The sequence below is a fragment of the Nyctereutes procyonoides genome, unplaced genomic scaffold (assembly GCF_905146905.1).
Source record: "Nyctereutes procyonoides isolate TBG_1078 unplaced genomic scaffold, NYPRO_anot_genome, whole genome shotgun sequence".
In the NCBI taxonomy this organism is placed as follows: Eukaryota; Metazoa; Chordata; class Mammalia; order Carnivora; family Canidae; genus Nyctereutes; species Nyctereutes procyonoides.
Genome location: NW_026575037.1, coordinates 13,569,049 through 13,583,877, shown reverse-complemented (window position 1 = coordinate 13,583,877; position 14,829 = coordinate 13,569,049). Strand labels below are relative to the sequence as shown.

The following is a 14,829-nucleotide window of genomic DNA, read 5'->3' as shown; positions in this document are numbered from 1 at the left end:
AGATTATATATAAATAAGGAGCATATATTTCTGGGAAGAAGTTTTAACTTTTAAGTTAAACTTTTCTCACACTAATAAACTTTTCTTTCCTTTTTCTGTTAGCTGTATCTTTTGTTGTTCATTTCTAACCTATGACTTTTGAATATGCTTAATCCTTATAAATGAAAAATAAATGGTCAGTACTTGTTCTAGTAGAGAAAATTATTATTCTGTATATCAAACTGGACAAATTTAAATTGTAATTTTTTTACAGTTTATTTTATATGTTCCAATATTTACTTTTTGTACTAGGTCATGCATGCATTTAGCAGTTATATGCTTAAGAGGGTGGGTGATATTTGAATATTATGAATAGATTTTTAGGACCTTTTGTCAAGTACATTTGTTTTTGCGTACTATTTTGATAATTAGCATCAAAATAAGTTTATTATACATTCATAAAGAATGGCAAGGAAGATTGCAGTGTCTTACTAAAATTTGGCAAAATTGTTTTCCCTTGAACTTCAGTGCAGAAAATCAAGGCAATCCAGATATGAATGTATATGTATGTATGTGTGCATATAAGTAAATGAAGGGGAGGTGAAATATTAAGTTGTGGGGAAACAGACATTGAAAGTTTGTGTATCTGAAAATACATGTATAGGCAAGATTGTACATACTTTTTAAAATCCAAGTGAATAGCTGGATTTATACCTAGATTTTCTCACTTCTCTGTGACATACTATTATTCCTTGCCCTTCCAAGGCAAAAAATGTTGCCTTGCTCTAAAGATGATTGTTGGTGTGCATGTGAACAGGAGCATGCTCTGTCAAAGAGAAATAACCTTTCAAACTATTACTAGACTGACTTATACTCTTAAATATAAAAATATTTATATTTAAATAAAAAATTATCTATTTACTATATAAAAAAGAATTTCCTACTTTTATAACTTTAACATATGAAAATTTTCTTATTTTTAAGCTTATGAATGAGCTATCCATAGTATGATTTTTTTTAACCAGGAGTATTTATTGCAACTAGCTTAGTTTATTCTTAATTATAAATTATAATATTTTATAGAATAGATATTGTATTTCAGTCTTGTTAAAGTGGGCCTTTGTTAAATATAAAGCAAAATACCTCCAGTAGGTCCTATGAGCAGTAAATTTTATGTTGTGTAGAGGTGAACAAGGTATTTTTACTCTAAATTTGTTTTCTAAATTATTATTTTCAAACCAGATCACAATGTTAACATTGCCTTATGGGTAAGTAAGGCAAACACAGTGCTTTTTATTTAATTTCAAGCTTAAAATAGATAACAAGATGCAGATAGAAAAATCATTTGCTCAGGATTATATATGTATGTAGAATTGCTAATGTCCTAGGTTCACAGCCATAATTGTTGTTCTTATGGGAAAACTTATTTAGCTCCATACTGTAGTTCTCATAACTTTACTTACAAACAAATAAGTTTACCTGAAACTATAGATGAAGATTAAGCAACATCTGAGGAAAAAGACATGTTTATTCAGAAATCATTGGTAAGATCTATAATAGTACATGTTTTATATGTCACACAGAGTATAACGCTTGCTTTAAGTGAGTAGCTTTTAATGTTATTCAGGAAGCATATTAAAAGTTCTCCACTCAGCTCTTTTGCTTTCCCTTTCTCATTCTTTCTGCCTCTTGATCTCTTGGTTTTAAAATCTTCCTCCTTATTTTGTAGACACTGCTCTCCTGTTCACTACTTCTTCTCTGTCTTTACGTCTCACCACTGGGCCTCTCTCAGTGTCTGTTTTCCCAACCTTCATCCCAAATTCCAGCTGTATATCTACAACCAGTTGGTCAGGTAACTTTGCACCTTTTTCAGTGCACTCTTTGATAGAGCATGCTCTGTTCTTTTTGTTTGGTTTGCTTTTTCTTTCTTTCTTTCTTTTTTTTTTTTTTTAACAGCCTGGAGGCTTCTTGTCAAATGTCCCATAGATTGTACCTTTTTGTTTCCACATTAATTTGATATGCTGATTGTTCACAAAGTGGAATGACAGTTTTTGTGTTTTTTATTAAGTGTTTGTTGAATGTGTGAATGCATTTTTGTTGATTAGTTACCAATACAGATCTAACATCAATAAATGAGCAGCCCACCCTTTACTTAACTTTGGCATCTACATATAAGGAGAACTTAATAGTAACTTTTTAACTACTCAGATAACTTTTCCTAAAGCTGTAATTTCTCTTAACCCTTCGGAGCTAAGATACATTGGGCTATTTAATTTCAGAGATTGGGTTAAATTGAGAAATTTGAGGCATTTGGTGCATTCATTTCCATAAGTAAATAGTCATGTTTATATGCAAAAGGCATCTGACTGTGGTACTCAGTTTTCTCTCCATAATTACCACCTCTAGGCACCTCTTGTGTCTCTTAGGCAATGGGAACCAAAAAGTGGTATAGTGATACCTGAAATAAAACCAGACTGAATTTGAAAGTAAAAGTCAAAAAGGGACATGGATATGTTTTTATGTTTGCTTGCTGGTTTGGGACTTTGAACTTTGTTTTTGTTGTTGTTTTGGTCGTTATTGTTTTGGGTTTGGGTTTGTGTGTTTTCTGGTCTGAACCTTCAGAATAAATTTCTTGTATCTTCTGTTATGAAAAAGAATCACCTATGAGAAGTGAATATGTAAGTATTAATCAGTCATCATTGTCCAGATATTCTAAAGATTTTCTTTTCTGAATTTGCCACTGTTTTTTCTTTGCTAATCTTTACAAACGATTACAAGTAAAACATAAATTTTCATTTTCTGAATGAGTTGACTCATCACAGCTTCTGTTATTTCAAAGTTTTTCAAAGAAGTAGTAGGAATGTCATGTTTTTACACAGCTTGTTGATAAGGCAATGAATGGTAGAGCCCTGAGTAATTTCTGCCTATAGATTCATTCTGACTGTTCTTCATGGTGTGATCATAGGTTTCTGACAAAGCGAGAGCAAAAACTAATGCAACGACGACAACATGCAGAGGAGCTGCTAGAGTGGAAGCGACGTTTGGATGCAGAGGAAGCAGAAATCCGTCAAATGGAAAAACAAGCTTTGGCTGCTTGGGACAAAGAATTAATAAAACCTAAAACTCCTAAGAAAGAACTTGAGGACCAAAGAACAGAACAGAAAGGTAATAAATACTACCCCTGTTCAGACTACAAACCAAAGCCTAACATAACTGGAAGGTTTACTTCATTATTTTTAAAAAGGTGAATGATTAAGTGTGAAGAAGGCAGAATTTATTTTACTCTAGTAAATTGCAAGTGCCACAAATATTGGAAATATGAGAATATTGTGAATAATCTTTATGCTAGTATACTTGAAAACTTAGAAGAAAGGGGTAAATTCTATGAAATGGAAATGGGTTTTTCCATGACCAAGTAGGGTTTAACACATTCAAAAATACCAGTAATGTGGCAAATTACTTAAACAGATTAAAGGAGAAAAATTATATGACATCTTCATGGGTTTAGAAAAGGTACTGGATAAAATCCTAAGAGGATTTGTGATAAAACGAATTTCAGATAAAGTAGCAATAGAAGGGAGCTTTCTTTATCTAAGATATGCTAACAAAAATGAAAAAGCAAACATACAACAAAGTACCATACTTAATGATAAAAAAAAAAAAACTTTCCTTTTGAATTTGGAAATAAGACAAAGATTTTCATGTAAGGAGTAAAAAGAAGCAAAACTCATTATTAGAGATGATAAAGTTGTGCACATGGAAAATCCAGCATTTACAGGTCAGTTCTTAGAATTAACAAGTGAGTTTAGCATGGTTGCTAGATATAAAATTTATAAACAAAATTCAATTACATGTCTATAGAGCAGCAGAAATTGGTTAGAAAATCTAATTTTTAAAAGAGATACCACTTATAGAAAAAAATATGAAGTACTAGGAATAAATTTAAAAATAACCAAGATCTTTCTGGCAAAAACTTTAGAATTTTATTAGGAGACATTAGAAAAGATCAAAACATACAGAAAGCTTTTCCATATTCACAGATTCAGTGTCATGAAGATGTTCATTCTGCCTGAACTTATTTATAGATTCAAGACAATTTAAATCAGAAACCCAGCAAGACACTGGGTATTATACTATATGTTGGCAAATTGAATTTGAATTAAAAGAATGTAAAGAAAAATAATAATAAAAATAAAAAGAAAGAAACCCAGCAAGATTTCTTTGTAGGATTTGACAAGCTTATTTTAAAACTTGTATGAAACAACAAAGGACCAGAAAACCAAGACACTGCTAAAGAAGAACCACAAAACGGAGAACTTACTTTACTAGATATCAAAATTTATAAAAGTATAGTAATTAAAACAGGATTATTTGTACAGAGATAGACAAATAGACTATGAAACAGCCAGGGAAAATACCCATGTATATGACAAATTGACTTCTGACATAGGTAACTTTGCAGAGCAGTGAAGAAAGGAGAGACTCTCCCAAGAAATTTTGGGCACAGGAAAATACGAAATCAGATCCCTACATTGACAATCTAGAAAGATCCAGCTGAAGGGTTAAAAAGCGGGGGTGGGGGTAAAAATTAGAAATATAGAACTTTTAGAGGACATATAAGAGAATATCTGACATCAAGGAATGGGAAGATTTCTTTAACGTGGTAATACAAAGCAAAACCATGAAGGGAAAGATCAGTAAATTTGACTTTAATAAATTAAGAATTTCTGTTCATTAATACACCATCAAAAAGGCAACAAGAGTATTCATAACACATATAACTGGCAAAGGAATAGTATGAGAATATGCAAGAAACTCCTGTGAATCAAAAATAAAATGACAAACACATTTTTAAAAAATGGGCAAAAGAGCAGGCAATTCATAAATGAAGAATTCCAAATCATCAGTAAACATCTGAAAAGATGTTCAACTTTATTAGTAATTAGGATATTAAAACCATAAAGAAATACTATTTCATACCTGTATTCATTTCCTAGGGCTGCTATAACAAATTATCACAAATTTGGTAGCTTAAAAAAATGTTTTGTTCTCTCCCTTCTGGAGGCCAGAAGTACAAAAGCAAGGTGTTGGTAGCACTGTGCTTCCTCTGAAGATTCCAGAGAACAATCTTTCCTTCCTTCTTTGAGCTTGTGGTGGCTGTGCTGTAGGCATTCCTTGTGTCTGGATAACTGCAGTCTCACATTGTCTCTCCTCCATGTCTGTCTGTTCCTCCCTTGTCAATTAAGAGAACTTATCAGTGGATTTAGGGCCTACCCACATAATCCAGGATGATCTCATCATGAGATACCTCCATTGTTTTAAAAAGATTTTACTTACTTTTTTCGGAGTGAGAGAGAACACACAGGGTTGTGAGCAGGGGCAGGGGCAGAGGGAGAATCCACTCAGACTCTGAGGTAAGCACAGAGCCCAATGTGGGGCTCAGTCCCATAATCCTGAGATCATGACCTAAGCTGAAATCAAGAGTTGGTCACCAAACCAACTGAGCCAACTCATCATGAGAACCTTAATTACATCTACAAGGACCTTTTTTTGAAATAAGATTACATTCATAGGTTCTGGGGGTTAAGACATAGACATATCTTTTTGAGGGCCATTATTCAACCTGTTCAAATACCCATTAAACCTGTTGGTGTTTAGGTAGAACAAGGAACTGCTCTACTGGTATTATTAAACCTATTTTGAAAAATAGGTTGAAAAAAAGAGGCATTAAAAATAATCAAGGGGCACTTAGATGCACAGTCATTTGGGACTCCGACTATTGATTATGGTTCAGGTCATGCATGATCTTAGGGCCATGAGATCAAGCCCTTCGTCGGGCTCGACTGGCTGTGTAGCCTGCTTAAGATTCTCTCTCTGCCCCTCCTGCCTCTTGTGCACATGCTTGCTTTCAAATAAATAAATAAACATAAAAACAATTGATAAAAGAGTAAAAGTGAGCTACACATATCCTACAATTCAGTTGTTCCATTCCCAGGTATGAATCCTAGAGCAGTGGTTCTTAAAGTATGGCCCATGAAACTCTGAGGGAATCTCTGAGATCCTTTCAGAGGGCCTGGGAGGTTAAAATTATTTTTATAATCCTAATATGTTGTTTGCCTTTTTCACTGTGTTGACATTATACTGATGTAGCAAATACAATGGTGGGTAAATTTGCTGATGCCTTAGCATGAATCAAGGCAGAGTGGCACCAAATTGTTAGTAGTCATTGTATTCTTCACCACTTTGCACTAATGATAGCATGCCAGTTTTATATTAAAATGTTCTTAAATAAGCATTTGCAAATACTAATTTTGTTGAGTTTCAACCTTTGAGTACCTTTTTTTTTTTTTTTAAGATTTTATTTATTTATTTGAGAGCCAGTGAGCACAGAGAGAGCATGAGCTGGGGGAAGGAGAGGAAGAAGCTGACTCCCCTGCTAAGCGGGTACCCCAATGCAGGGCTCTATCCCAGGACCCTGGGATCAGGACCTGAGCTGAAGGCAGACGCTTAACTGACTGAGCCATCCAAGTGCCCCTGAGTACATATATTTTTAATATTTGTGTGACAAAATAGGAAATGCGTATAGCATTTGCATGTGCCAAAAGATGATGGTCTTAAAGAGAAGTGCTTAATGCAATGATTTGAATTGCAAGCTGAAGCCTTTCTTTTCCATGGAGTACCATGTTCACTTAAATGGTTAAAAACCATGGTTATTTATACTTGGGTATTTGGCAAACAGTTTCTCAGAAATAGATAAAGCACCTCTGACACTTCAAGGAAAACAAGTGAGTTTTTACTGCCAGTGATAAAATACAAGCTTTCAAGTGAAAGTTTGGAATTTTAGAAATGCTCTTTTCCCTATTGTGAGCTGGACCACTTTCCAGTACTTAAAAGACTTTCCTGTTATAATGGGTGATGATATTAATCAGCCATCTTTTCATATTGTATGATGAAATACGTCAACACTGGGAAGATCTTCATAACTCGGTGAACCAATGCTTTCCAAGTGACCCGTGATGATTTAGAAAATCATTCATGAGTAAAAATATCCATTGAAAGTACAAAGATGACCGAAGGATGTAACAGATCACAGAAAGTTTATTGATATGATTTCAGATTCCACGTGACAGCTAACATGGGAGAAACTACCAATTGTCAAGTTTTGGTGTGACATCAAAAAAGAATATCCACAATTATCCATAGAGACTATTAGAATACCCTTCCCTTTCTAATTACATATATTCTTTGTGAGGCCAGATTTTCTGCATATGCTTCCACCAAAACAACATACAGCCACATATTGCAGACAGAAGGAGATATGAGAATCCAACCGTCTTCTGTTAAGTCATTAAAGATATTTTTAAAAATGTAAAACAATTGCTCTCCTTTCCACTAAGCCCTTCTCTGTTTGCATCAGCCAAAATTCTTACTTAAACTAACAGACTTTATAGTAATGTGATTCACTAAGTCATGAGATTCAAAATTGTATCTAAATGCAACAAGTGAAATTATATAAAAACAAATGTAAATCGTAACAGTTAAACATTTCTTTTGACCCAGATGGTGGGCTTTTTCTTGTTTTTACTCTCTCTAGAAATAGCAAGTGAAGCAGAATCTCCAGTACCTTCCTACTCTCACCTACACAGTGAAAGCTCTGTTCCAGAAGAATTGGGCAGCCCTGCTGTTGGATATATACAGTCTGAGTCTGTAGTTCAGGAGCAGCCAGGGAGTCCAGATCATAGTGTACTTACTGAAGAAATGGTTTTTTCACAAGAACTGGAATCTTCTACCTCTCCTAGTAAACATGTAAGTTAATATATGTTTATTCCTCAAAACTTCTTTAGACAAAAGCCTGTCTAAAAGGTATATTATTAACAGTTGTTTTCTTTTTTCTTAACAGTTATATTCTTGCAATTCATGACAGTGTTGACTATCACCCATACCTGCAACATGCAGTATGTGATATTTGAACAGGAGTAAAGCTTTTTATTGACTTGTAAAGATTTATAAATATATGAATTTTAGCTTTAGTGGCAGTTTTAAATTTTATATTATTAGGTCTATTAATGTTGAAAGGCTAGAAACTTCTAAAATCTTTAAAAGATAATTTAAGATTGGGGCACCTGGCTGGCTCACCCAGTAGAGCACATGAGTCTTGATCCCACGGTCATGAGTTCGAGCCCCACGTGTATGTGGAAATTACTTAAATAAATAAAACTTTTTAAAAAAGATAATTTAAGTTTAATTTAAATTTAAAGATAATGTATAGGAACAATACAAGTTCTTATTAAAATCTGTATTCTAGGGATCCCTGGGTGGCGCAGCGGTTTGGCGCCTGCCTTTGGCCCAGGGCGCGATCCTGGAGACCCGGGATCGAATCCCACGTCGGGCTCCCGGTGCATGGAGCCTGCTTCTCCCTCTGCCTATGTCTCTGCCTCTCTCTCTTTCTCTCTCTGTGACTATCATAAATAAATAAAAATTTAAAAAAAAAATCTGTATTCTATTATATAATAGAAACAAAGAGATCTTAAACAGCAATGTGCCTTTTCTATAATTTAGCTAATAACTTCCCTTATAAATCAGAATAAAAGTAGTGGTTTCGTCTCTTTAAAACAGGTCTGAAATGGTTATTGACTCTAAATTAGAGTAATGGTCACTGTTAGAATAAGGTTTTCCATATTTCTTTAATTCTATACTTCATTAAAAAAAACCTGATAAAAGCTTAAGCTAGAAGCTTAATTTTTTTAAATTTGATTTTATAAGGTATATAAAGGAATTAGCATAATATTAAATATGAAGTGAATACAAACTTTGTTAAAGTCTTTCTTTGTCTAAAAAATACACTTAAATTCAGAAGGGAATATTCTTTGGTAGAGTCTTCATTTTATTGTGGGTTTAAAGAATGAATTGCATTTCCCCTGTTGAAAAATCAGATTCGTGTGTATTATGACACCTAAAAGATTTGGGGAAAAAAACATTTTTTATCCAGTAATCCAATAAAAAACCTGTTCCGCGCTATGTTGGAAAAGACTCCCGTGCCTTGGGCACAAACCTGAAAACAGAGGTTTTAGATTATAAAAGGCTTCTATTTAAGTTATCATGTTAGCAAATTCTTAGTTATTATGTGAAAATAGGCTTGTATATAATTGTATGTGGAATTTACAAAGCAAACTACGTTTTTTGCCCCAATCGTATTTCCTGTGAATTGATTAGATCCTACCTAGCATTGTTATTGAGATTCAAAATAGCCACCACCTGATCAAACACTAAAAATTAGCTTTTTTTCCTCACAAAAAAAGTCAAATAAAACTAGTGTGCCTTAGAGTGATTTTTAAAATAAAAACCAATATTTATTGATTGCTTATTACCAAATGCCAGCTAATATGCTAAATGTCTTATGTGGATTATCTTTACAACAATTCTGTAAATACTGTTTTAAGCCCCTTTCTGAAGCTCAGCAGGCTAGGAAGCTTTCCCAAATTCACAGATGCAGGAAGTGATGATAGCTAGGAATCAAAGTAGGTGTTCTCAGGGTAGAAATTATGTCCTTCATAATAATCTATGGACATAATAATCTTGTGGACAATCTTCTTATGTCCTCTTTTCTTTCATTCCTCCTTTCTTCTCTTTTTCCCTTCTTTCCAAAAAACCAGTACATATTTAGTGTTTTTAAGATTTATTTTTCAGTTTTATTGAGATAAAATTGAGACACATCACTGTATAAGTTTTGTGTACAACATAATGGCTCGACGTACATATATTGTGAAATGATTATTACATTAAGTTTAGTTAATATCCGTCACCTCATATAGTAACAAAATAATGTCTTTTTCGTTATAATGAGAACATTTATGTTCTTCTCTTAGCAACTTCCACATAATACCATGCAACAATATTAAGTATAGTCATCACATTGTATATTATATCCCTAGGACTTGTGTATCTTAATGACTGGAAGTTTGTATCTTTGCCTACCTTCACCCAATTCCCCCCACCTCAGATAACCACAAACCTGATCTCTTCTGTGAGTTTGAGTTTTTTTAGATTCTACATATAAGTGAGATCATACAGTATTTGTCTTTCTCTGACTTATTTCTCTTAGCACAGTGCCCTCCAGGTCTATCCATCTTGCAAATGGCAGGATTTCCTTCTTTCTTTATGGCTGAAGAGTATGCCTGTGTGTGTGTGTGTGTGTGTGTGTGTGTGTGTGTGTACACGCATGCACGTGCACGTGTGTGTGTGTGCAAGTGCACATAAATGCACCGCATTTTCTTTATCCATTTATCTATCAGTGGAGAACTACCATATGATCAAGCAACTCCACTTCTGGGTATATATCTGAAAGAAATTACTATGTCAAAAAGATACCTGCACCATGTTTAGAATTCTTTTAATTAAAAATTAAGATGGTAAATATCACTTAAACAGTAACCACTCCTACATTATTACAAACTTTTTTAAAAAGTGTGCTTCTTTATAACTTTTTTCTGTAATTTTAAAAGAATTGAGGTTTTATCCTTTGTGTAATTTGTAGACTTTTTATACCATAGAGTTATTTAAAATTAAAACTCTTGGTAAATATTATCTTCAACTGTTTGGTATCTTGAATATTAAATAGATTTTACAAATATATCACAAAACAGTTCCCACTTGGTTTTCTGTTTGAACAGTCACCTCCTAAGAGCTGCACATCTGTGTCAAAGCAAGAGTCTAGCAAAGGAAGTCATAGGACTGGAGGACAGTATCGTCTACCTGTCAAGTCCCAGCAACACTGTTACAGTTGGTCAGATGAGTCACTGTCTATGACACAGTCAGGTAAGACTGATAACAAGGAGTTAGTGTTCTTTGTATAATACGTTTTGTTTATCCATATGTTAGTATCATGTTATCCCTCATTGCATTTGTAAAGGCTTTTTGCTTGCCAAGATTAAGTCACATAATTTCATGGCTTTTCATTGATAATCATTTCCCTAACTACATAAAATACGACACACTGTTATATTCTTGGGTTGTTAATAGGCAGTCATTTATTCATCAGACATTGTTGGATTTTTTTTTTCAATGTGCCAGATACTGCTTAAGTGTTCCCTACTGCTCTGTGCATAACCTGTGAAACCAGACAGCATATTACTGTAATCAGACTTTACCCAGTGGGTCTTCCTAACTAGCATAGAAACTCCTGGAAAGGAGAGTCCATATCTTGTTAACAGGTGTGGCACCAGACCTAGCAGATACTTTACATTGCACATGCCAGGTATTTATTAAATGTTTTTTTAATGAATTAATGATGACCATGAGGAGAGGTAGCAGGAGGTAGTGCAGGATAGTTTAAGTTTTAAAGGAGAAAAGGTAGAGAATAGATTGCAAAGGGCAGTGGGGAACATTGTCTATTTTCCTGTAACCTCTATTCTATAATCTCTATGGTGTTAGATTTGGAAGAATGAACAACCTCTATCTATAAGACTTAATCTTGGGAAGCATATCTATATAGGCAGTGTTCAGTTTATATAGTTTATATCCCAATCTTCCTTGGAAGATTAATACTGTACTGAGTGTATGCCTTTTGAGCTCATTTTTAGTTTGCATTTGAGAGTAGACATTTAATAAAAAAAAATGAAAATACTATTCTTGTTTTGGTCTCTGATTCTATTCTGTGCCCCCTGTTTTCAGTGTTTCAAATGATAGTAAATCATGGGATATTCTCACATTCGTAATTATAAACTACTCTTTTTCTTTGAATAACTGCATAGTATTTCAAATAATAGATATTTTGCAACTTAGTTAACCGTTTCCCTAGTGATCATTTAGATTTTCTCAAAATTGCCAATAATGCTGTAATGAACATCTTCTGTATATTGTTGAATATTTCAGTAAGAATACATTCTTAGAAATGGAATTACTTAAGTCAAACCAGTTGAAGAATGTTGTCTACCATATTTATCTGTTGAAAATTATTATTATTATTATTTTATATATTTGTTTTCATGTGCTCTGGTGAAGCGTTAGTGCCAGTGGAATAACATGTCAGTAGACATAAACTTGATACTTGGAAACATGGATTCTTTTCTTGGCTTTATTACTCACTGGTGACTTTTTCCAAGTTTCTTTTCCATATTAAGCATCATAACCATCCTTGCATGAGTTATGGACCAACAATTAATGCTCATGTTAATAAGATACTATTTTATTGGTAAAATGTAATTGAAGTAAGAATGGTTTTAGAGAAATAGCTCTGAGATTTCTAAACTATAGATCCCATCTACCTATTAATGATGATATTATAGGCAGTGTTTGTGGTCAGTTTTAGTGTATTGGAATTATATAATGCTTTTCTCACTGAGTGATGGAGAGTTTGTTACTAGCCAAGTACCTATTGGCTGCGTGTGTCAAATAATCAGGAACTTAATTTTTTCAATTAGAGTATTCTGTCCATCAAGTTATTCTGTCTTGACATGTTTAAACAAATCAAAACAGCATTTACTTGTCTCCTCCTCTCTCCCCCACTACCCAAAAAAAAACCCTGTGGGAGAGAATTCCATAAAGGCAATAAATTAGAGTTGCTTGGGTAAAAAAAAAAAATTTCTAAAGATTCTTTTAGACGCTACTAATGATGTACTATGCAGTAATACTATATTAAGGCAGATATATAATATATTCCCATTCGCTCTCATAGACTTTAATTTCTACCTTTCATTTGTATACTTTTGGTTTCTTTAGTACTTAAAAGTAGAAACATTCTCCAAGGTCTTTCATCTAAAAGCTCCAAGTTTTTCATCAACCACTGTTAAATCTTCACAACCATAGATGATAAATATTTTTATTAGAAAAATCACTGCTGGGGGGCGCTTGGGTGGCTCAGTTGGTTAAGTGTCTGTCTGCCTTTGGGTTGGGTCATGATCTCAAGGTCCTGGAATTGAGCCCTGCATCGTGCTCCCTGCCATGCTTCTCCCTGTCCCTCTGCCTGCCCCTTTCCCTGCTTGTGCTCTCTGTCAAATAAATAAAACTTAAAATCGCTGCTGGTATATGCAATTTTAAAAATATATTTAAAATAATCATTTTGGAAGGGGGACAAAGTTGAAACTAAATCTGTGGGAGTATAGTGGTCCTGTTTACAATTTTATCAAAGTAATGTCTCAAGTTTTGGAAGCACATAAAAGTTTATCAAGCTAAAAGGAACACAGTTTTAAAAGATGCAAAGGTATGGGTTTATACTTCATTTTAGAAAGGTTTTAATTTTTAAGTCAGCCTGCAGTCCTGTTCCTAATCATTATACTAGAATCATCAATTGAATCTCTACAAAGCCTGTCACTAAGGATTCAGGGTCTTTTAACCCTGAAACCAATTGATTAATTTTTTTTTCAGAAATTAAAACAAAAAACAAAAAAAAAAAAAAACAAAAAAAAAACAAGGGACATAGTTGCTCTTTCCCACCCACCACCATTTTTAGTTTTAGACCAAAAAGTATATTACCTAAAGTGTAGCTACATAAAATGTTTGTCTTAAGTGAGAATGAACCCTACCACCGTTTATTGAGCTTTTATGGTAGTCGTGGTGCTGTGCTGTATACTTTATCCACCTTACTTAATCTTCATATCAATTCTAGAAATTGGTAGGGGTCAAACCACCTTATGGACTACCAGTAGTAGATCTAGAATTGAAAATGGCTTTTACTACTACATTATTTTGTGAGTGTTGATCAGTAAATAGTGAGCTTTGCCCATATGAAGGGCTTGGTATGATGCCACCATGGTATAAGATGGGTATAACTTTCTTGAGATACCTTAGGTCCGCAACATAGAAGTGACAGGAACTTGGATTTCATTATTTCTAATCCAGATACTGGGATCACATTATCAAAAAAGACTATCCTCCTTTTGCACTTAAATAAATTCCATAACTAGTTCTTGTGCAATTTAATCTGAAGTACCTGATAAACACCTGGTTATTTACAGCATAATGTTGTAGTATACATCTGAGTCTTCAGATATGTATACATAGTATTTCTATTTTAATAGTACTTCTATTGCTGTTAAATGTCTCACTCAACATTAGTGTCTGGAAATAACACCATTGTGTGATTTTAGGAAAAGGTGTGAGGAATAGTCATTTTTATTCTATGTAATTTCCAGGTGAAATGAAATAAGCAGCATCTTTAAATAATACTATTTTCATATCAAGTGGCACTTATTATAATGAAATGTCTTTTTCATGATTTTGTTATGACTGGACATCTACTTTGTGTATGTGTGTGTGTAGGGAACTATTGGGAAGAAAATAAGATTTAACTAGCTTCATTTCAGTTATTTTAAATATTTTAAGAGCTTCTAAAGAAAGGTTACAGCAGAGTATATTTCTTTGTAATTTCTCTCTTTCCTTTTATGTGGTATTAAGACATCATCTGATGATTCACAATCAGTTTAAAATGACAGAATTTCAGGGCGCCAGGGTGGCTCTGTTGGTTGAGAGTCTGATTCTTGGTTTTGACTCAGGTCATGATTTCAGGGTTGTGAGATCGAGTCCTGAAGTTGGGCTCCACACTCAGTGGAAAGTCTGCTTAGGATTCTCTCTCCCTTTCCCCCTCACTCTGCTTGCACACTCCCTCTCTCTTTCTTTCAGATAAATAAATCTTTAAAAAAACAATAAAAATAAAATTACAAAATCTCAGGGTGTCTGGGTGGCTCAGTTAAGTATCCAACTCCTGATCTAAGCTCAGGTCTTAATATTAGGGTTGTGAGTTCAGGCCCAGTGTTGGGCTTCATGCTGGGCATAGAGCCTACTTTAAAAAAAAAAAAAGAATTTCAATTTGATTTTAATATGACTTAAAAACAACTAAGGGGAGGGACAGGTAAA

The 14,829-nt window shown here is 33.8% G+C and overlaps 1 protein-coding gene across 3 annotated transcripts in view; it reads left to right on the top strand.

The window, feature by feature from the left end:
- CEP350 (centrosomal protein 350) overlaps positions 1-14,829 on the top strand; it is a 151,001-nt gene that overhangs the window by 104,103 nt on the left and 32,069 nt on the right. For all 3 annotated transcript variants that reach the window (XM_055319114.1, XM_055319115.1, XM_055319113.1), the window contains exons 28-30: positions 2,945-3,144; positions 7,574-7,785; positions 10,650-10,794. In XM_055319114.1, coding sequence (XP_055175089.1) covers positions 2,945-3,144; positions 7,574-7,785; positions 10,650-10,794 — 557 coding nt within the window. The remainder of the gene's footprint in view (positions 1-2,944; positions 3,145-7,573; positions 7,786-10,649; positions 10,795-14,829) is intronic.